Here is a 23,060-nt window from a genome sequence, read left to right on the forward strand (position 1 = left end):
TTTTTGGTTGAAACTGGTTCATTACATATGTAATTTTTAATTGCAATTTTTTTTTCGAATTTTTTGATGATACGTTACTTTTAGGTGACGATAATATATGTATATTTTTTGTAATTATTATTTTTAATTGCAATTTTTTTGTGATTTACTCAAAATTTACTCAAAACAAAAATTTGTGCTAAAAAGCGTTCTTACTCTGCGTTTGTGTGGTTTAAATTTTCATACATTTTTTTTTGTAATTTTCAAAAAATGTAAAAATTTTCGTTATGAAACCGAAATTATACAAAATATGTACTTGTGGCGAAAAATGTAATGAAATTTCAACTAAAAACAATTATATATTTACAGAAAAAAAATATATATTTTTTTTTAATTTTTTTACTTGAAAATTTATAAATTTTTGTGAAAAAAGTATTGCAATCATTTAATTTAATTTTTAATATTTTTTCTACTTTTGTGAAAATTTTCTTATTTTGAAAAATAATGCACTAAACTCGCCCGACTTCAGAAAAAAAGTTTCCACTTCGCTTAGACGCGCTCACACTGGCGCCTAAGCTGATTGCGTTTATCTCTAATGCTTACAACCAATGTTTTTTCCTCGTCATATGGCACACATGCATACATATGTATGTATTTATATAAAAAACTAGTTTATAGCAGTTGCGTTTGGCAGCTTTACTCGGCTGAGTCATTTGAAATTATATTGAATTGAGGCTGACTTTTCTGGTAATTATTTTATCAGCGTGTTCGATACCCAGAAAACAAATTCTCGGCAATTCCCATTGTTTATTGTAGCATATATGCATGTGGCTGTGTGTGTGTGTGTGTGTTTGTTGTTGCAAATATAGAAAAAGCGCATTACAAGTGTACAATCGAGTATATTTATGTAAGCATATATTGAAATTTGTAAATATAATAAAGTTTCACAATAAATATATGCAATTCACGCAGCAATACAGTGGCTGCAAATAGTTTGTGGCATGCATAGCACTTTATGCTTTACATTTACATACATACATTTCAAATTTGTGTGTTATCTTTTTTTTTATATTTTATTTCACTTTTTTAATGTTTTCTTTCAGTTTTTGTTCTGATTTTCAAGAATTTGTGCTTAAATTTACCGTTACGTAATGCCAAATTCCCTAACTCCATAAAATTTTTATGAATTTCAATTTAGAAAATTTTGGTATTTTTGACCTTAGTGTTTGAAATGATTTTTAGTTGTTTTTTCGAAATTTTTTAATTTTTCTGAAATTTATCGTTGTTTTAGGCCAAATATACATTTTTGATAGTAAATAATTTAATATGGCAACTTTAATTTAATTAAAATTATTTGTTAATTTTTGAAATTCTTTGGTTTAAGGATTTGACACAGTTCTTTCATAATTTGTCTCTTATTTTCTTTTGCCGTCAATTTGTTCGTACATGTGTTGTTGTTTTATTTTGTTGTAGTAGCTTAGTGTTGATAGTTTAGCCAGCATGCATGGACTGAAATGAACAAAACAGAAAGCATGTGTTTATAAATTAAGTTAAGCGTTGTAATAAAGTGTGTATAAATATGTTACAAATAAGGGCATTATTTAGATTTACGACCGTTTTCTCAATGTAAACATTTTAAAATTAAATTTCTTCTGAAATCTGCTAGAAACTCTATAAATGCCTCAATGTCTAGTTAGCAGCCATCTGTAAGTTAAGTTCTGCTCAAAAAAGGTTCTTTACCGAAAGCAGGAGTCTTGGTTAAGTTAACCAGAACTTAACTGGCAGACGACTGCTAACCAGTTATATTGTATAACAACAGAGTATAGAAAAGCTTTTTAGCACAGAAAAGAATTGTCAATAAGATATTAAAAAATATATGAACACTTTACTAAAAAGTAGTATAATATCCATATGTATATAATGACAGAAGAATACCCTGCGTTAAGAAGATATATTGCAATTGAAAATATCTTATACAAATTCTAATAATTACTGCTATAATATACATATGTATTTATGTATGATTTCTAGCGCATTTTTCTCTGCGTATACATACATATGTGACAAACATTTGGTGGGTTCGTTACTAAAGGGGCACACCTAGTGCGAAATTAAAAAAAAATCGATTAACATGAACTTTTTTCTTTTAATAATTCTATACACAATTTTTTAATCTGATCAAAAATCGAATTTTAGCAGGTCAAAAACGACCAGAACAATTTACTTCTGCAACTTTTTTTTTGTCGCGGCCATTTTGTCAATTTTTTATAATAATTATTTTTTTTATCGGATTTGATTTGTATGGAGAATATTTTCTATTTTAAAGGAAAAAATCGTTGAAAATCTCGTATAACTCAAATAGTATTTAATTTTTTCTAATAAAAAATTTCGCTGTGTATTTTTTAAACATGTGTAAATATATACTAAAAACAGTCGATAGTTTCAAAAAATATTTTTTTGTTTTTCAAAACTTTCGCTTTATATTCTTGAAGGATGTATAAATATATACCGAAAATAATAAATACTTATACTGTCAAAAAATTTAAATTTTTTTTTTTCAAATCTCTATGTTTTTTCTTGAAACATGAAATATACGCATTGAAAACGATCGACACAGTTTCAAAAAATATTATTTTTCAAAACTTTCACTGTGTATTCTTGAAACATGTGTAAATATGCATTGAAAACGATCGATGCAGTTTCAAAAAATATTATTTTTCAAAACTTTTACTGTGTATTCTTGAAACATGTGTAAATATATACTAAAAACAGTCGATACAGTTTCAAAAAATATTTTTTTGTTTTTCAAAACTTTCACTGTGTATTCTTTAAACATGTGTCAAAAAAAACATGTTTCAAAATATATATTTTTTTTCAAAATTTCACTGTGTGTTTTTGAAAAATGTATAAATATGCATTGAAAACGATCAATATAGGTTTTTTTATTCCCAAAAATCGACGTCATACTAGGTGTGCCTCTTAGATTGTAAATTTTAACCATATTCTGATAAATAAGTTAATGCTCAATTAATTTTTAGTTTTTTTTTTTTTGAAAATTCGGCAGATTCAATTGTTTTGACGGTAAAAAAACTTAAATATTTTCCATTTATGGAAATTATTCGTTGGTAAAAATATTAAATATTTTCATATAAGAAAAATTACTAATTGATACAAACAAAAAATAGCATGATAGTTTAAAGTTCAATAGAAGTCTTTTTTGATTATAAAAACTGAACTTTGTTGCAATTTTTTTTTTGACTCGGAGCAATTTTTTTTCAGTGTAGCCTTAAGCAATTATTTCTGTAACCATTAATATTTTATTTTGTTTTTTAGATAACTTTGCTATTTTTAGATGTTAAATTACTTAAAAAAAATAGGAAATACTTAAAGGAAATAAAATTTCAATTCAAAATTATTTTTTCACGCAAGCGTAAAGCAAGCCAAAACAATTAAAATTAATATATGTAGTCGTATGTGCAATTTTTATATTAAATCTTGCTATTTTTATACAGTTATTTAGATTTACATTCAAATTTTAAGTTGCGCAATAAGCGTTTGTATCATTTTTAATATGAATATTTTAGTACAAGTTATTTAAAAACTGCGTTTAATCATTGAAATCAAGACAAATTGAAAAGCAGAGTTGCAATTTTAATATTTTAAAAATCGATAAGTTGGAAATCCATTTTTTTGTATTTAGTTATAGAATTGTCAAACATATTGTTTTTTGTTTTGTTTTTATTTGTTGACACTTGTCAGGCCAAAAGCAAAACCAAAAGTGTATTAGTTTTTTCTTTCCATTTTCTTTACTTGCAAGCTGCCTTTAATATACACATGTAATTATTGAATTCAAATACCAAATTATAAACATTCCCCGAAAAATTTACTAAACACAGTATTTAACGCTGAGCTGCTGTATATAAATGCACAATTATTTTCATTGAGTTCTTTAAGTCTTTTGGTTCCACGTTTCTGTACACAACGCCATTAACATTAGCAAAAGCTGTTATTTTCTCTTAATACACACTAAAATATTTCGCGTTCAAATAATTGACGCGCTTTTATATAAATTCAGAGTTTGAACGTACCCGGGCAATGTCGACCCCAGTTATGTTTTTCACCAATTCCGGCACTTTGTTAACTATCTGCAATACCTCGCCGGTCAACTTGGCGGCACCAATTTCACCCTGTCCGCTCGAGACCATGGTGATCTTCTTGGCCTGCGACAATGGTGCGGCAACTTCAGCGGCCACCTAACGCCAAAGAAATATTTCAATTAATTGGTAACATAAAGTAAGTAAAAGAAAACAATTTTACCTTTGGTAATGTGTCCAGCAACATCTCGACCATTGCTGCTTCGCGATATTCACGCCAAGCTTCGGCTTTTTGTGCCATTTGCTCGGCCTCTGCTTTGGCTTTGGCTTCAATGGCGAAGGCCTCGGCTTCACCACGGATTTTGATCTGCAAAAGCATATGTATTTAATGTATTTTAATATTATTTATATAAATATATGTGAATGTCAAACACACCGATTCGGCTTCGGCTTCAGCCTCCATGACCACACGTAACTTGTTGGCCTCAGCCAATTTCTCCAATCTGAATTTCTCCGCTTCAGCTGGTCGGCGCACAGTGGCCTCCAGTTCACGTTCGCGACGTTGTATCTCCTGCTCCTGCACGGCAATCTCCTGTGTGCGTTCAATCACTTTGACTTGCATTTGTTCCTCCTTGATGCGTTGTTTCGTCTTGGCCGCTTGCAATTCGTAAGCCATTTCAGCTTCGGCTTTCTTCGTTTGCACCTCCACATCGTAGGCGGCTTTTTTCAATTCGAAGTCACGTTGCGCTTTGGCAATTTCGATGTCATTGAGGAAACGCGATGCCATACGTTGCTCCTCGGCAATGGCTTCCTTGATGTGCGCATCACAACGCGCCTCAGCTTCACCGATACGTGCATCGCGTTTGACCTCGGCAGTGCGTGCCATACCCAAAGATTTTAGATAGCCCTGAAAAGTTTAAATATACCGTTAAAATTACAGTGGAAGCGCAAGTTTTTTGGTTAAGTTGGAGTGTGGACAAAAGGAAGAAATAATAAAAGAGGAAAACATGCTTACATTCTTCGCATAACGGGTGACAAATCTATACGATAAATATTACAATTTTGAGGTTATGTTATATGCAAACATGCTTTGTGTAAATATATTTATTTATATGTACTTAATTTAATGGGTACGAAAGCAGCTTTCATTACAAAATAAAGATACTTAGAATTTATACAACATTTTACAGAATTTATACTTATTTATTTTCATAATTACAACACAAAAAACAATGAGTGCACAAACTACCTGATATAAATCTTAAGTATTATAAAAATTATTTGAAGCTAGTCCTTAATTATTTAAGTATAAAGCATTAAGAGGTTATATTCATATGTATGTCATAAAAATCGTGTTTTAGTTTTTAATTTGTTCAAAGAGACAAATTAATTTATTAAATAAATAAAATTAAAAAAACGAAAAAGACCGATGACTGCGGTTGCGAATACCGAAGCTATAAAACCCTTCCCCTACCCCACAAATACAAAAGATTCATTACAACAAATTCATTCCGATCGTTCAGTTTGTATGACAGCTATATGCTATAGTGATCTGATCTGGCCAATTTCTTTGGAGTTTGTATTATTTGTCTGAGATAATAAGCCATGTAAAATTTCGTGAAGATATCTCGTCAAATGTAAAAGTTTTCCATACAAAGACTTCATTCCGATCGTTCATATCTGTATGTTCGTGTATGCTAAAGTGTTACGATATCGGCAGTTTCAACAAATGAGCAGCTTCTTTGGGAGAAAAGAATCGATATCTCTAAAACTGAAGGACTAGTTCGCATATATGCAGACAGATATAGATATATAGTATATTCCTGTATATTCTGTGTGTTACAAACATCGCGCCAAACTTGGTATACTCAGTTCAGGGCATAATAATACACATTTACTAAATTTAATGTACTTTAATAACGGGTGATTCATTTCGGATTCGGATTCTCTGGATTCCGTAGCCGATCACGAGGCGAACCTCCAAAACAAGGTAAGGAAATTTTTTCTGTCAGTAATCCAAAAAAAAATGTATTACTCAATAGACGAATATAGGTAATGTTCGAAGGCCTAGTCAAAATTCTTAATTTAGTCAAAATATAAACAGTTGTGAAAAAATTTACACTTCAGAGTGGCTTCGATCGTTATCGGGCAATATACATATGTAGAAGATCGTGAGAAATTTTCAAGTCGATGTTGTTGTTGTTGTTGTAGCGGCAGAATTCTACCGAGTTAACAGTCCTTATCCAGATAAAAAAATCCGAGTCCATTTCGGTTACGTAATCGTTTTTAAGTCGATCGGTCCCCTACATAGGGTTGTGCGCTGGGTTTGGGACCCGCCACGTAAAAAAACCACTCCAATGAAAAAGAAAAAAAAAATTATCCGTCCAACCACTTCATAAAAATTGTGCTCGCCGACACTGGAAACCCAGTTTCGAGAAGAAGTTGGGGAGCTAATTACACTAAGTTAAAAAATGTTTACAAATACGTCCATATCTCCGAAACTATATTCTGGATCCAAGACCGTAGAGAAAAAACTGGTGACCGGGAATGACTGCAGGGAATTCTTGAAGGATAAAATGTGCAAAACATTGCTGTAAAGCACCAGTCCGCCTAAGAAGAAGGAATTGGTCCCAATCTCCTCCTCTCGCCTTCACTGACTGACAAATTTTATAAGTATATTTTCAAATATAATGTATAATATGTCATTCCACATGTCGTATGTGCAAATGAAAACTTCGATTTTTTGAAATTCATAAGTGGATATAGCCCCTTAATTTACAGTTACATACATATTTGTTTATGTATATTATATATTTTGGCTTAAAAACAAAGATCAGTATTAATAATTAATTAAATAATTTAGAAATAAATTTGAAGTATAGCTTACACATACGATTTACAAAAGCAACTACTGCACAAAAAAGTGTAATATGTACTTATATTAAACATACCTTTGAGTCACCCTTCATTACGAATAACGTAATTTGTAAAAAATTACATTAAGTATGTATGTATGCATTCACCATTCCGAAAAAAGAAAAGATTAATTTGAGCTGAAATTCAATCAAACTAGACTACTTTATACAATTTGTTATCAATTACTGAAATACGCTAGAGCTGTAATTGAATTATAACAAATGCCTACATATATAGTATATTATAAAAGAAAAATTAAAAAAAAAAAATAAAGCAACTTTGCATTTAAAAAAAAAAAATAAAATAAAATAATAACAATAATAATAAAAATTTAAGAAATAGCAAACAAATTATTTATTATTAAATTAACTTTTTTCAGCAATGATAGCTGCCTAGAAAGGGCAGGGCAGAAAGGAAAGCGGGAGAGGTGCAGAAAATAAGATTTAAGAGAGAATAATTATTTCTATAAATTATAAAATTAAATTAAAAAGATATTAAAAATAAATAAGAATATTTTAATATTAAAAAACTAATAATATTACATTTTATAATTTTTGAAAATATTTTCTTTACATGGACATTATAAGTCCGAATTAACAAAAAAAAAATAAATAAATAAAAAAAAGTAAATAATTACAGTAAAAATCAAATAATTAAAAAATTAAATTAAAATAAAAATATTTAAAAATTGTAAATAAAATAACCACAATTTCATTACATAAATAAAAAAAATTAAAATGCATAATTAAATAAATTTAAAGCGAACATAAAACTGTATTAAAATTAATAAAAAATATATATGTATATAAATAAAAACAGCTAAAATGTGTGATTAGTATAAATAAATTGTATATTACAAAATATTGCAATTCTTACGTAAAAAAACTAAAAAATGTTGGAATAAATGGTATGTATAATCGATCTTCATTGCTACATATAATATATTTGTTAGTATTTAAGGTGCAAGTATTTATGGGTATACTTTGACATATATAACAATAAACTGATGACACTTTTGCCCCCACAAACTCACCTCTTCATCGCGTATATCTTTAATAGTGTAAGATACTACAGTTATGCCCATGTTAGCTAAATCCGATGAAGCCACTTCAAATACTTGTTTGCTGAACTTCTTGCGGTCTTTATAAATTTCCTCAACCGTCATGGAGCCCATAATAGCACGCTGATGTCCTTCCAGCGTTACCAATGCTATATGCTGGATTTCAGATTCACCCTTACCGAGGAATTGTTCGCATGCCGTCAGCAACATATCCTCATTTTGCCCCTGAATTTTAACTTGTGCAATACCGGTTACCGAAATGGGCACACCCTGACTGGTGTAGACACATGGACTCTCTACTTGCAGGGTCATGGTGTTGAGTGAAATTCTATATGATGTATACAGATTATTTATAATATAATCATTTATATAATATAATTCAAATTGAAATCTTACCTTTGCACCTGTTGTATAGTAGGCCACACAAAGGCACGGCCACCGGGTACCAGTAGGGGTTTCATATAACAGCATCCTTTAAATTTGTAAAGAGGAATAAATTTTTATTTATAAATATGTGTTAAAACATTAAAAGAAATGCTGAGTAATTTTATATAAAATTTATGAAATTAGTCCCATGCGTAGGAAGACTGTTCATACCTAAATCCTATTCATAGGAGAAGGTTCTCCGCCTTTTCAAAGAATACCAATGAAATGAGCCGTCTCTGTGGGTGATTCACATGACTGCTAAGTTTTACATGTATACTATGCATATACTTTATATGATCTCCGATATTTCCTAACACACAGGGTCTAAAAAGTCATTATGTGAATTTGCCTTTAATTAAATAGTTTATATTTAAAGCTCTAAAGAAATATTTTACTCAGAAATAATCATGATAAACGACTGTTTTATCGTTGCGGTAAGGGCCAGATATATTTATAACAAAGCAATACACACAAGCCCATATAAATATTGCATTTATTTTATTGTGAAACGTATTTATGGCTTATCTCGGCAATGTAGGTACTCCCCGTGACTTAGGAACCACTTGTTAGGCACCGCTTGTTGCAAAGAACTTGTATATGCACGCACATTTTTTTTTAATATATCATATATACAGACATATGTTTGAATTTAAAAACGATTTCAATAACCACTGGCCACATTGACGCCCTAAGCGAGCGGTTCTAATTTCTGAAGGTCATTTTCACTAACATCGAAGACAATACACAAATGTATATGCAAAAACTGCTTAATTATAAATTCTAATAACCATAAATACTTGTACACACATATAAAAATCTAAAGAATTTAATTGGCACTTTTGGGCAGCAAATCCTCAAATACACAAAAAATCAATAACACCAAATGACGTCACTTATAAATTCACTTTCTTTGCACCCATTAGAATTCCAATTAGAATTTAAATTTTACCGAGAAAAAAAGCTTACCTGAAACCACAAGCGCCTCGTTCGGGCCACAAGTCACAAATCCCCACACCATGCTAAATTTTCGATAGTAATACAAAATTTATTAATCTTTACGGATGCTGTGAAAATAATTCAAACGCCAAACGCAATAAAAATTCACAAGTTTCTCCGGCAATGATAAATTTACACTAGCGCAGACAAAAACAAACACCGAGTTGACAGCATTAAAAATAAAGAGAAAACGGGAGTAATAAAGAGATATGTATTGAGGGTTGCATAGCCAAACAAACATTAGGGCTGCCATTTGCTGAGCAGTTTGCAATTTTTGAGGTTTTCCCCAGCTAATAATCAATTAATAGGTGCTGATTTATATTTATATATTAGATAATATAAGTATGTGCATAAAAATTAATCATAAAAAAACTATTTAAACTGATATTTTCACATTTGTCATAAGCTCAAACAATTAAGCCTTTTTTATGTAAGTATTGATGGGGTTAATGATTTAAAAATTACTTAATCTAACAATCTGGCAACCTCTACAAGTCAACAAAACATTTGTTTGGTAGACAACATCTGCAAATGCAATTTCTCTGCATTGCCGGTCCACAGTAAATACTTATATATTCTGCCTTCATTTAGCAATTTTTTCAGTAGACTAAAGTTTGGTTTAATAAAAAGTCCATAAATAACTTAAAACATATAAAATGGACACGGAAATATTGGAAGCAGTAAACAGTTTTCTGGTAAGTGAATTGCTTTTGCAGCTACATATAAAACAACAAGTGTTTGCGTATATATTTATATATTGTATGTATATGTGTTTTACAGAAGGTGGAACCAATCGAGGAAGCGTTCCTCAGTGTTATTGTATATAAACCAAATGGCGAGGAGGATAAATCCGCCTCATTTACCGACAGTATTTGTAAGTAAAGGAAAAGAAATGAATATAATTAATAATAATAATTTTCTTTCATTGATTTACCATATGTACATACATATGTAGTGAGCAAGTTTAAGGAGGTACCACAGGATAACAAAGAGGGCTTAGTGCGGCAGTATTTGCAACGCACTGCAAACGCAACTAATATTTCGCACCTGCGTGTGCTTATGAATACATTAGGAAAACTCGCCGAGACTAATGTTATAACTGCAAGGTAAGTTAGAATGATACACGATTTTCTTAGTCTATAAAAAACGTTTTTGATGTTCGCTTTTCAGAATGCTTTGTGATAAGATTTTTCTTTGCGATCGTTTGGTTTACGAGAATGCAAGTTTTTGGATTGAAAGTTTCAAAATAATTAAACGCGTCTTACCGCTGGTGGACTACAAGGGCGTGCGGGAAATAATGAAGGTACAATAATATGCATTTTTTATTTGGAAACTTGGCTTATAATTGTTATATTTACAGATGTGCCGTGATAAAGCGCAAACATTTCCGGTGAATATAAACGTTAGCTTCTTGCCGCAGCTGCAGGCATTGAAGGATACGCTAAATTACATATTTGATCGTAATAATTGCCTGTTGCCAGGGTATTTTATCGCTAACGAAATCATGAAGCCACCACCATACCACTGGGTAAGTTTTTAAGGAAATATAATTTTTCAACTATATTAATTATTAATTTTTGTAACATGCAGACTATTAACAAAATGATGACCGATTTCATGGAGGAATTCCGCAGAACCGCGCAAATGGTGTCAATCATTGGTCATTCACATATGTTGCCCATTGTGGAGAGTTTTGGTTATGCAGATCATATGATGAATTCGTGGAAATTAGATCCGAATACATTGCGTTTCGTATTTAAAGGCAGTCTACCTTATGATTCCGATTTGCTCGAAGAGCAAACAAAACTTTTACGTTATGTGCTGGATCAACCGTATTCCAAGGAAATGGTATCGGTAATGATGAGTTTACAGAAACAGCAAAAGCAACGTTGCTATAAACTCGAAGATCAATTAGTTAATTTAATCATTTCGGCAATGGAAATGACTGAAAACAATGACTCTATGATGGGTAGCAGTTTTAGTGTTTATGAAGAACAGAACTCCATGAATGAATGGGTATGGTTGCATCTGTCGTCGCAACTGATATATTTTGTGCTCTTTCAGTTTGTCAGTTTTGCACACATAGTGTCGGCTTTATATGAAAAGGTGAGAAACGGTTGGATTTTTTTCAAAAACTGACAAAACATATATTTTTATGTATTGCTTATTGCAGCTTTCAAAAAAAGAGCTGCGTAAAGGTCGCGATCAACTTATGTGGATACTGTTGCAATTTATATCAGGCAGCATACAAAAAAATCCGGTAAGTAGCTTGAAAATTTATTGAAAACAAGTTAACTACAATTTCCTTTTATATACACACGCATAGATTGCCAATTTTCTGCCAACCTTCAAGCTCTTCGACTTGCTCTATCCCGAGCAGGAGCCTTTGAAGTTGCCAGACTGCACTAAATCTTCGTTATTGCGTCAGGTAAGAGAATTTATTTAAGGAAAATAAAATATATTTAATAATGAAATATGGATTTGAAAATTTTAGATGGCACCCATATGCATTTGGATACACCTGATGAAGAAAGCTAGGTTGGAGAATATGAGCATTAATAGACCATTGCCGATTGCGCTGAAAAATCATCATGAGTATGTTAAACCACTTAAAAAAAAACATTGTATATCACTAATTACACTGCTTTTTCACAGTTTCTTGCAACATTTGGTTATGCCCAATACACTGATGTCCATGAGTTTGGGCAATGATTTTCGTATCATACTGATTTGTAATGCATATTCTACAAATCAAGAATATTTCTCACGTCCCATGAATATACTCACCGAAACGTTAAATGGCAATGCCAAAACTGCAGCTGGTGGTCAAGTGCCACCCGCGCCATTCTCTATGGTTGTGTTGGATAGTTTAACGGTGCACAGCAAGATGTCGCTTATACACAGGTGGGGAATACGCGTGCATACTAACAATTTCTTTGAATCATGTTTTTTTGTTTTTGTACTTTTGTAGCTTTTTTACGCAGATGATAAAGCAAGCGCAAGCTAAGAGCTCCATACCAACACCGGCTTTGGTTGAAACTTATGCACGTCTTTTAGTTTATACAGAAATCGAATCGCTAGGCATCAAAGGTTTCTTGCGTAGGTTTCTCTATACAATAAATTTATCTTCAATATTTTTGAAATCATTTAATATTTCCACCTTATAGAGCAATTGCTGCCCGCTGTTTTCAAGCACCAGGCCTGGGGTATTCTTCATACGCTGCTGGAAATGTTTCTTTATCGCCTCCATCACATACCGACGCAATATCGCTTGCAATTGCTCTCACACTGCACAGTCGTTTCGCCGCAAACCAATAAAATGCAATTGAATTTGTGGTAAATATTTCCAAAAAAAAACTTGAAAATTATAAATTAAAAAATATATCTTTCCATTACAGCTTTGAATCAACCGCTTTGCGTCTCATCACTGGTTTGGGCTCTGTTGAGATGCAGCCACAAATGTCACGCTATTTCAGCGAGAAACCACCTGGCTCTGTCGCTTCCAGCGAAAGTGAGGAGCTGAATCGCGTGCTCATACTAACGCTAGCACGTTCAATGCATATGACTGGCCTAGGTTTGTTAGCTTATATCAATTTTAATGCTATATTCACTATATATTTTTACTTTCCCATTCGTAGGCGATGAATTGCAACCCTGGTGCAAGGAGCTGCTCAACGTTATCATGCAAAATACGCCACACTCTTGGGCCTCGCACTCGTTAGCCTGCTTTCCGCCCGCTTTGAATGAGTTCTTCGTGCAAAATAATCATCCGCTGGAGAATAAACAATTGCTGAAGAAATCTGTTGAAGAGGAATATCGTAACTGGACTTCCATGTCGAACGATAATGATATTATGAATCATTTTATACGCCCGAGCACCAATCCACTTTTCCTCTGTCTGCTTTTCAAAATGATCTGGGAAACGGAGAACGTCAGTCCGGTCGCCTACAAGTAAATTAACAAAAACAAGATTTTTTTTTTTTTGCAAAAAATGAGGTTATAATTATTGTATATTTTCTTTGCAGAATTTTGGAAGGCATTAGTGCACGCGCATTGTCAGCACATTTACGTAAGCTATGCGATTACTTAGTTGGTGAGGTAGCCAATAGTAATGGCAAGGATTTTATACACAAATGTGTCGACACCATAAATAACATGATTTGGAAGTATAATATTGTTACCATTGATCGCGTGGTACTCTGTTTGGCTCTGCGCACACAAGAGGGCAACGAGGCGCAAGTGTGCTTCCTCATTATACAATTGTTGTTATTGAAAACATCGGAGTTGCGCAATCGCATACAGGAGTTTTGCAAAGAGAATCATCCCGATCACTGGAAACAGAACAACTGGTGAGTTAATTCGTTGTGCGAAACTTAAAAAATATTTCTATTTTATTAAGCAAAACTTAAAAAATATATTTATTTCATTAATATACACTTTCAGGCACGAAAAGCATTTGCAATTCCATCAGAAGTATCCCGAAAAATTCGCACCCGACGAATCAGCCTCACATCCACCATTGCCGGTGTACTTCTCAAATGTATGCCTGAGATTTTTACCAGTATTGGATATAGTTGTGCATCGTTTTATTGAATTGCCCATACAACATGTGCATCAAATATGTGAGGTTATATTGGATCATCTAAGCATTCTATACAAATTCCACGGTATGTTGTTGTATATAATTAGTTTACTTTCGTTTTTTTAATTAATTTTGTATTTTGAAATAATCTTTTTTGTATTTTTCTGCTCAGATCGCCCCATTACTTATTTGTATAACACTTTGCATTTCTACGAAAGGATTTTGCGTGAACGTCCATCGCTCAAAAAAAAATTGGTAAGCACATGCTATGGTTATATTTTATTATTTTTAACCTTATTTTTATTAGTTATCTATATTTATATTATTATTATTATTTTATTCTTTATTTTTATTTTTTTATTAGTTATCTTTATTTATAGTATCATTTTATTCTATATTTTTATTATTTATGTTATTATTATTTTTATTCATTATACTTTCTATGTTTTTATAATTCACCTTTTTTAAATTTAAATTCATTTTTTTTAATATATATTTTTTATTTATCTTTTATAATTTAAAATTTAATTGTAGTTTTTAAATTTTCTCCTTTGTTATAAATTTTGGTCTATTTTTGAATTGATTAATTTTGTTAATTATTATTGTTTATTTTTTGCTTATTAATTTATTTCATTCTTTGTTTCCTTTTAGTTTTTTTATTTTATATTGCTTTTTTAACCTTTTTTTAATCTTTTTTTTAATTTTTTTCCTTTTGTTTTTTTGTTATATTTTTAATATTTTAATGTAATTTATTTTTTTATTTCATTTTTTCCTACTTTTATATTTATTTTTTATATTTTTTTTAATTTTCATTTTTCTTTAAATTTAATGAATTTATTCAATCGTTGTTTTTATTTTATATTGCTTCTTTAATCTTTATTTTTTTATTATTTTTATTTTTTATTATTATTTTTTTATTTATTATTATTATTTCCTTTTTATAATTTTGTGTATTTTTTTAATATTTTTTTATTACCTTTTTTATTTTTTCTTTAAATTTTTTCTTATTATCTTTATTAATTTTTTTTGTTGTTTTTTTTTTTGTTATTTTTTAATGTATTTAATTTTTTAATATCTAAATTTAAGTTTTTTCTTTAATTTTTTCTTAATTTTATTTATTTTTTATAATTTTTGTAGTATTGAATTTTTTTATTTTCTGTTTCTTTTTTAATTTTTTTATTTATTTTTTAAATTATTTATTAATTAATTTATTTTATTTTTTTAATTATTTATTAATTTTTTTATTTTATTTTTTTATATTTTTTTATTTTTTTTTTAATTTTTCCTTACTGTTACATTTATTTCTTATTAATTTTTTTAAATAAAAATACTTCTTATTTTCTATAAAAATCTTGGTGACTGCCTTTCTTAACACCCCTCAATTATTTTCCCACCCTCAGGTGAGCGCAATTACTGGCGCCTTTTGCGACATACGCCCACCGAATTGGTGTGTTAGTGAGCCATACAAAATGTTCTTACAAAATCAGGAGTTACTTTGGAATCCCGAACTCAATTACTATATCAATCTGGTGCGTCGCCTATCGGATAGTAAGTTCACACTTGTTTATGCGCAACTCACCACATTCAACTAATTCACTTCTTACACTTTGTTTTGCAGCAATAACGGGCAAGAATGTCTTCTTCAACACGGACTGGCGTTTCAATGAATTTCCCAATGCACCAGCACATGCGCTGTACGTAACGTGTGTGGAGTTGCTCAGCTTGCCAATTGCACCATCGATCGTCGCCAACAATGTGGTGGATGTGATTGTGAAGGGCTACTCATTGATACCGCAAAAGGAGATACACAATTACATTAATGCGGTCGGCAGTATATTGGCGGCGCTGCCTGAAACGCATTGGTCCGTTATCTACGATCGTTTGCATGATGCGCTGAACTCGCCAAAAATGATCAAGTGGAATTACCGCTTTTCGGCATTCGAATTGTTCAATTTTAAGACTGTCTGCGAATCTATGATCGAGAAGAGCTACGTGTTAATATTGGCTGTGGCGCATGCCACTTTCCATCACATGGGCGGCTTTAAGTTGGCGGCAATGACTAAGTGCGTAATTTATTTAATTTCTATACATATATTATTTATTTAATATTTATTTTTAATCCATTATTACTTTGAACATAACAGATATATAGCCGAGAAGCTGAAGCCTTGCGTACGCACCGAGCAGCAGCTTGTCTACCTGTTTCATGTGTTCGGACCATTTTTGCAGCGCATCGACTTGGAGAAACCTAACACGGTGGCCGGCATTGCGATCATGATATACGAAATGCTCGATGTGGTAGACAAGGCGCAGGGCCCACTTGAGTACTTAGATACGATTTGTGATTTTCTGTATGTATTAGTGTTTGCTTTGTCCACACATGCTTCTTCTTAATTGTTTTGTTTTTTTTTCTCTTGCCCTTAGCTATCATATCAAGTATATACATGTCGGCAATGTCATCAAAAATGAATCGGAGGTGATTATAAAGCGACTGCGGCCTGCCTTGCAGCTGCGCCTGCGCTTCATAACGCGTTTGAATATTGAGGATATAAACACCGAAAAGAAGTAAGCAATTTTTTTTTTCAACCCAAAGGTCATTGTAGTAGGTTTAATTTGTGTGAAACAAGACCCACTTTTATGATTTTATTTTTGATGAAACAGTTCATACCATGAACAGGCTATATAAAATTTGACAGAATGTGCGTAATACCCAAAAAGAAATGTCGGAGAACCTACAAAATACATATATAAACGATCACCGTGATAAGCTGAGTCGATTGAGCCTTGTACGTCTGTCCGTATGTATATACGCATAAGTCTCGCAATTTTCGAGATATTGACCTGAAATTTTGCACATATACCTTTCTCACCAAAAAGCTACTTATTTGTCGGAACCGCCGATATCGGGCCATTATAGCATATAGCTGCCATACAAACTGATCGATCGGAATAAAGTACTTGTATGAAAAACTTTTTTGTTTGACTTGATATCTGTACGAAATTTGGCATAGATTAATAACTTAAGACATAGCTATAATCTCCGAAGAAATTGTTCAGATCGGTCAACTTTAGCATATAGCTGTCACACAAACTGATCGGTCACACACAAATCCTTGTATAGCAAACTTCGTTATATAACAGGATATCTTCACGAAAGTTGGCATAAATTACTATTTCCGAATATTGCTCAGATCGGACCATTATAGCATATAGCTGCAATATAAACTGACCGATTTAAATTTAAATTTTTCACTTTTTGTGAGCACTTTGAAGAAAAAACGAAATATTTTGCAAAAAATCGGTAAATTTGTTATTGTAAAATGGAAAATATTAACAAATTTGAAAAAAATAAAACAAAATCCAATGTCACCTCGTAAATTATGCATAGAAATAGTGTTTAGAATTTCAAAATGTTCGTTGCAGTAGCTTTTGAAGCTTAGACGCTCACCGACTTAGAAAACGTGAGTTGTGTGGAAAATGTTTCAATCTTTTGAAATCTGATACGAGTATACAACATTCTTAGAACAGGTATAAAAATACGCGTAATTTTGTAAATTTTTCTTCAGTCGTCTAGAAATTCGACATAAACTTCTTTAAGATATTTAAAAACCCCATCCCTTCATACAACAATATTTCAATCTTGCAGTCTCCAAAAAGCGATCACTCCACAACAACAACAACAGCAGCAACATCAAGCACCGCTGCAACAACAGATTGCTGCCGCCGCGCAACAGCAAGCACAGCAGCAGCAGCAACAACAGCAAATACAGCAGCAACAACAACAGCAAAAGCCAAATATGCCAAGCGCACAGGCTCAACAACAGCAAATGCAAGCGAATGTCAATGTTCAGCAGCAACAGCAACAAAATGTGCAACAACAACAGCAGCAGCAGCAGAACGTGCCAATGGTTGGTGTGGTCGGCAATGTGCCAGGCAATCATATGCAAATGTCAAATTATAATTTAATGGCACAACAACAGCAACAACAGCAGCAGCAGCAGCAACAACAACAGCAGCAGCAACATCAACAACAACAACATATGTCCACAAATATGGGCCAACACCAACCGCAACAAATGCAATATTTTATGCAAAATATGCCGCCCCGTTACTAAATAACAGCCGTTATATATTACTTAACATGGAATAAGTAATAACAGTTATATATTTACAAATGTCGATGTTTTTGTCATCTCTCGATTATGTGTTTTTAATTTATAATATGATTGTGTGTTTGTACTATATACATATATAAATATAATTTACAGTAAGAAATATAATATTACGAAGTGCTACACTACAGCATTTATAAACATAATTGAGAGCATATTGAATATCGGTCGATTCAAAACGCAACATTTTAAAAATTACAATATTTATTCGTCAGTTTTTTTGACATTTTTTATACCCTGAACAGTATATATTATGTTTGTAACACCTAGAAAGTAACGTCAAATACGCTATAAAATATATATCTAAATGATCAGCATGACGAGGTGAGTCGATTTAGCCATGTCCGTATGTCTGTGTATACGCGAACTAGTTTCCTCAGTTTCCGAGATATCGGTCTGAAATTTTGTAGACTTCTTTTTCTCTCTAAGAAGCTGCACATTTGTCGAAACCGCCGATTTCGGATCACTTTACCATATAGCTGCCATACAAATTTAACGAACAGAATCAAGTCCTTGTATGACAAACTTTTTTGTTTGACGAGATATCTACACGAAATTTGGCACGGATCATTATCTAAGATAATAATGTAATATCCAAAGAAATTGTTTAGATCGGATTAAAATAGCATATAGCTGTCAAACAAACTTAACGATCGGAATCAAATGCCTTTTTATAGTAGGAGGAAGCAACGGAAGCCGGATTGCGGGACTTTAATCCGCTAAACCTAACCTACTCTCATCTCATGTCTCTCCCACGGGACCAAAGGACAAAGTATTACTGCATGGAAGAGAAGCAGACATTTAAGTTTCCTCTATTGTACGGACTGACTGATGCCTTATCTGTTGTAAATGTTTCAATCTTGTCATTAGAGCTGCCGCTTAGCTGACAGCTTTCTATTTTAAAGAGGACTCGCACATACATAAGTGCAGTAAAATTTTCCACCATGAGATTACCTCCAAGTGTAGTTCTTAGCTTTTCTCTTATACTTGAAAACCGAGGGCAATGATAGAGTACGAGTTCAGAGTCTTCTATACACGCTGTGCATGTCGGAGAATATGAATATGACGATATTTGTATAGGTAGCTTCTAAAGCAACCAGGGCCACTGAGTATTTGAGTTAGGTCCATCATGTGTCCAGGTCCCCTTGTTATCTACCTATCCACGAATGTACATATGTCCGGAATCAGTTTGTGTCCACCGTCCTTTGCATGAAGTTTACCACCGTTGCTGCCACATTGCGCTGCTTTTGATTTTCTCCTCTATTTTTGCTGCGGTAGATGTCTCTAATAAGTAACATATATGTATTATATTCTCTCGAATTTGTCTTTCTGGATGTCAATTGGCACCATACTTGCTTTAACTGTCGTATTTTCTAAGTGCTCGTTGAGTTTGAGTCTCAAGTCGACTATGACACCCAGATACTTCAACTGTGGCTGTGTAATCTCACATTCTCTTATGGTGAGCGATATCTTTTCTTAGATTTTCCTGGAGCTTATGAGCAAAACCTCTTTTTTCTGCTCAGCCAGCTTTAGACTCATGGTAGCCAACCGTCGGGGCAAACCATTTATGCAGTCATTACATTTGATGCGGAGATCATCCAGATATTTAGCCACTGCTACATACCACTATGAGGTCATCCTGAATAAAGCGACTGCAAGGAGCCTTTTGTATTTTTGAATAGTATTATTCTAGCCCTTTTTGCCATAAGAATTCATAACATGCAAAAAAATATTGAAATGACTCAATACTATTAGGGTGCGCCTTACAGAAGTAAAGTAACTTGAGCTAAACTTATGGAGACTGAAAATACTTAATTAATAATATAATGTATATATTTATTCAATAAATACCGAATTTTTGCTTGCCCAGCAGTGGATAGGTATAGATTTTCGTTTCTATAGGAGAAAGTAAAAATAATTTGAACTTTGATCCCTGAATCACACATCTCACTTAAGATCACCGTTTTGGAGCGACTAAGCAGAAAAACAAAAAATTTTCAGCTGCTTACATTGCTTACTTTGGCTGCAGTAGCCGCTAGGTAGATAGAGTGGCTGTCTAATGACGCACCTAGATGTTTAGAAGGCCCATTGTGATACCACTCTCCCATCTGTTGACTCCTCTCTGAACAACCCCGTGCACTGATAAAATTCATCAGCACGAAAAGTTTTATCTGCGAGAGGTCGGAGAGAAACTATCGACCGATAAATGCTATTAGTTTCTATATAGAGCCTTATAACCGCATGGAAGTTGTTTAATTGTCTGCTCCTCATCTACCTCCTGACAGCTTCTACAATAGTCGTTATTTGGCGTTACAATACAATAGTCGTTTGCCTGCTCGTCTCGCAAGTCAGGAATTGATTCCACTGAGACTCGTTTATATTTATAACATGTTTGTCGATTTAACATCTGCAAGTGACCACTAAGGTTGGACGAGGCTTTATGAACTTGGTGATTTTTGTTTGTTAAAAAAAAATGATCAGAGAATTTGTTCGCAAATTCCTGTCCAAAAACAATAATGTAATTATGCCCCGGGCTCCATATTCGCCAGATATGACTTTTTCCTATTTTCAAAAATTAAGTTCGCCTTAAAGACTATCGTTTTACAAGCATATATATGACATTAAAAGCGTATTACTTAAAGCGCAAAAAGAAACTCGAGTTTAAGAAGTGTTGTGACGATACTCAGAAGCGCTGTCATAAGGCATAATATCTTATGGGTACCGTTTTGAAGCCGACAACATTGATGTAGGCAAATGAGTAAATATTAAGAAAAAAACAGGCAAATTTTCGTTATTTTTGAAAACACCCCGTAACTGCTTACCAATTTAAAAAATTTTAATATCGTACACATTGTAATCCCCCAATTCCAATTGAATATCATTCGAAATTTTGTTTTTCAACTGGTTATATTCAATCAAGTTTTTGTTTACTTTTTCTTTCTGTTAACATTTTCAAACGAACAGATTTGTTATATTATTTTTTTAATACATATATATTGTTTTTGTATATTTATTTTTTAATTTCTAAAGACTTTTTTTCAATATTTTTTAACGGTTTTTCGGATCTTTTAATGCGACGAAAATGTATCGGAAAATTTGGCACAAACCTCTGCATCGTCGAAAGATTGTGAGTACTGAAAATGTATGCATGTAAATAAAGCCAATCTATTTTTTCAGCAAACCGAAGAGCGGGTCCGCAATTATTTTTGGTTCCACATTGCCGACATGTAAAGACTGATCCATTTGAGGTTCTCTACTTAAAAAAAAACACAGAAACTTCAAATTTAATGGTGAAAATTGATTATCATTCGAATGAACATTCTTTGGCATTTATTTATTTTTTGAGGATTATCTTTTTCAAATGTTGGCCGCGTCTACGTCTCAGATGGTCCATCTGTTGAGTCCAGTTTTCGATGACTCGTTCGAGCATTTCGACTGGTAACTGGCGAATGACACATGTAATGTTTTGCTCCAAGGCCTGAATCGAAGCGGGATCGTCCGCATAGACTTTAGACCTTACATATCCCTACAGGAAAAGTCTAACGGTGTGATATCACACGATCTTGGTGGCCAATCGACTGGCCCAAAACTTGAAATTATCTGCTCACTGAAGTGTTGTCTCAATAAACTTTTTGATTGTTGCGATGTGTGGAAAGTGGCGCCGTCTTGTTCAAACCAAATGGCACCAAGATCACGAGCTTCAATTTCAGACAACAAATAGTCGGTTATCTTGATACGATGCATACATTTCCATTGACGGTTACGTTCTCATTGGCATCATTTTTGAAGAAATATGGACCGATCACCGGACCACAAACCACTTTAAACCGTTTTTTTTTCTCTAGATGACATAGCAGTTCTTCAATCTCTTCAGGTTGCTCTTCGTTCCAAATGCGGCAATTTTGCTTGTTTACATACCGATTGAGCCAGAAATAGGTCTCATCGCTGAAAAAGATTTAGATCGAAAACGTCAGATCTTCCCGGAACTTTGCAAGAGCTCATACAGCGAAGCACAAGCTGTATTTTGTATGCTTTCAATTTAAGATCTTGACATAAAATGCGCCAAGTCATCCCGTACGTATGTAAGTCCGAGATGCTGCGAACGGCGCCGAATCGACTCTCTACGGTCTTCGTGTACGCTCTCAGTTACGACTGCTATATTTTCTTCACTGCGTGCTGGAAGTGGTCTATTCGGTCGAATATTAGCCAATAATGAATGATCTGCCAAAAAGAAGGTATTGAAAGAGGACCTCTACTTGAATCACTCGGTATATATTCCTGTAGTCAATTAACATAATGAGAGCCATCACATAGTTGTCTTTGCTTACAACATATATTTTATAATTAATATTCTTAAACATTTTATTATTATTTTATATAGTATTATTAATGTCAAATTTTGTTCATTGCTTTTACTTTCAAGAAACAGTGGAGGCAGCTGCCGTTCTTTAGCAAAATTATTTACTACCAACAGCCCTTTATCGATCATTTGGTTAACACTTGGCTGGAGCCATTACCTTTTCCGACAATACTCAAGGTGTTGGTCACCTTCATTTTGGCAATATTCATCCTGCTACCGATCTTATATCCAGCGGTCATATTCATTTGGTCCTACGCTGAAGTGCAGTATATCATCGAAAAGTGAGTATAACAATCTGTAATGCTTACAGTGAAAACGCTTAACACTTAACACTTAACTTTAACACTCTTTCACTTTTTCAACTTGAACCGAATATGGTTGAAATCGGTGGAGCCAGTCCGCGGATATATAGTATATTTTACTTATATGTGGACGGTCGTCCAATTCTGATACCAGCTCCTATTAAGCTCTCTTG

The 23,060-nt window shown here is 32.8% G+C and overlaps 3 protein-coding genes across 6 annotated transcripts in view; 2 read left to right on the plus strand and 1 right to left on the minus strand.

Annotated features, from left to right (window-relative positions):
- Window positions 1-403: 403 nt before the first annotated feature.
- Window positions 404-9,627, minus strand: LOC126755133 (flotillin-1). 2 transcript variants are annotated; one of them, XM_050467481.1, is made up of 8 exons: window positions 9,442-9,627; window positions 8,446-8,521; window positions 8,023-8,377; window positions 7,025-7,036; window positions 4,510-4,980; window positions 4,297-4,440; window positions 4,068-4,232; window positions 404-1,488 (listed from the first exon to the last, which is right to left on the minus strand). In XM_050467481.1, the coding sequence occupies exons 1-8, from the start codon at window positions 9,491-9,493 to the stop codon at window positions 1,471-1,473; spliced, it is 1,293 nt and encodes a 430-aa protein (XP_050323438.1). In that variant the 5' UTR covers window positions 9,494-9,627; the 3' UTR covers window positions 404-1,470. The 2 variants fall into 2 exon arrangements, with proteins under 2 accessions (XP_050323438.1, XP_050323439.1); XM_050467482.1 differs by lacking the exon at window positions 7,025-7,036.
- A 359-nt stretch (window positions 9,628-9,986) lies between these two features.
- LOC126755149 (mediator of RNA polymerase II transcription subunit 23) lies at window positions 9,987-18,522 on the plus strand. Its single transcript, XM_050467523.1, has 22 exons — window positions 9,987-10,166; window positions 10,252-10,345; window positions 10,427-10,577; window positions 10,642-10,774; window positions 10,832-10,999; window positions 11,062-11,577; window positions 11,645-11,731; window positions 11,798-11,899; window positions 11,966-12,066; window positions 12,127-12,375; window positions 12,443-12,570; window positions 12,639-12,807; window positions 12,870-13,045; window positions 13,110-13,422; window positions 13,497-13,820; window positions 13,915-14,138; window positions 14,226-14,308; window positions 15,454-15,601; window positions 15,672-16,116; window positions 16,198-16,404; window positions 16,478-16,618; window positions 17,700-18,522. The coding sequence occupies exons 1-22, from the start codon at window positions 10,128-10,130 to the stop codon at window positions 18,166-18,168; spliced, it is 4,467 nt and encodes a 1,488-aa protein (XP_050323480.1). The 5' UTR covers window positions 9,987-10,127; the 3' UTR covers window positions 18,169-18,522.
- A 253-nt stretch (window positions 18,523-18,775) lies between these two features.
- LOC126755150 (uncharacterized) overlaps window positions 18,776-23,060 on the plus strand; it is a 4,999-nt gene continuing 714 nt past the window's right edge. Inside the window, exons 1-3 of one of the 3 annotated variants that reach the window (XM_050467525.1) lie at window positions 18,776-20,359; window positions 20,404-21,352; window positions 22,649-22,866. In XM_050467525.1, coding sequence (XP_050323482.1) covers window positions 21,308-21,352; window positions 22,649-22,866 — 263 coding nt within the window. In that variant the 5' untranslated portion in view covers window positions 18,776-20,359; window positions 20,404-21,307. Of the gene's footprint in view, window positions 21,353-22,648; window positions 22,867-23,060 lie in introns of all 3 variants that reach the window. The other 2 variants (XM_050467524.1, XM_050467526.1) reach the window with 2 other exon arrangements.

The sequence above is a fragment of the Bactrocera neohumeralis genome, chromosome 4 (assembly GCF_024586455.1).
Source record: "Bactrocera neohumeralis isolate Rockhampton chromosome 4, APGP_CSIRO_Bneo_wtdbg2-racon-allhic-juicebox.fasta_v2, whole genome shotgun sequence".
In the NCBI taxonomy this organism is placed as follows: domain Eukaryota; kingdom Metazoa; phylum Arthropoda; class Insecta; order Diptera; family Tephritidae; genus Bactrocera; species Bactrocera neohumeralis.

What these genes read in the sequence shown, in the direction of transcription:
- LOC126755133 (XM_050467481.1), bottom strand. Translation starts at nt 9,493, where the DNA reads ATGGTGTGGGGATTTGTGACTTGTGGCCCGAACGAGGCGCTTGTGGTT. An exon ending in ACTATACAACAGGTGCAAAG is followed by an intron (nt 8,378 to 8,445) that starts GTAAGATTTCAA and finishes TACATCATATAG; the next exon opens with AATTTCACTCAACACCATGA. An exon ending in CTGAAGCCGAAGCCGAATCG is followed by an intron (nt 4,441 to 4,509) that starts GTGTGTTTGACA and finishes ATGCTTTTGCAG; the next exon opens with ATCAAAATCCGTGGTGAAGC.
- LOC126755149 (XM_050467523.1), top strand. Translation starts at nt 10,128, where the DNA reads ATGGACACGGAAATATTGGAAGCAGTAAACAGTTTTCTG. An exon ending in AATCTTCGTTATTGCGTCAG is followed by an intron (nt 11,900 to 11,965) that starts GTAAGAGAATTT and finishes TGAAAATTTTAG; the next exon opens with ATGGCACCCATATGCATTTG. An exon ending in GCGCTGAAAAATCATCATGA is followed by an intron (nt 12,067 to 12,126) that starts GTATGTTAAACC and finishes GCTTTTTCACAG; the next exon opens with TTTCTTGCAACATTTGGTTA.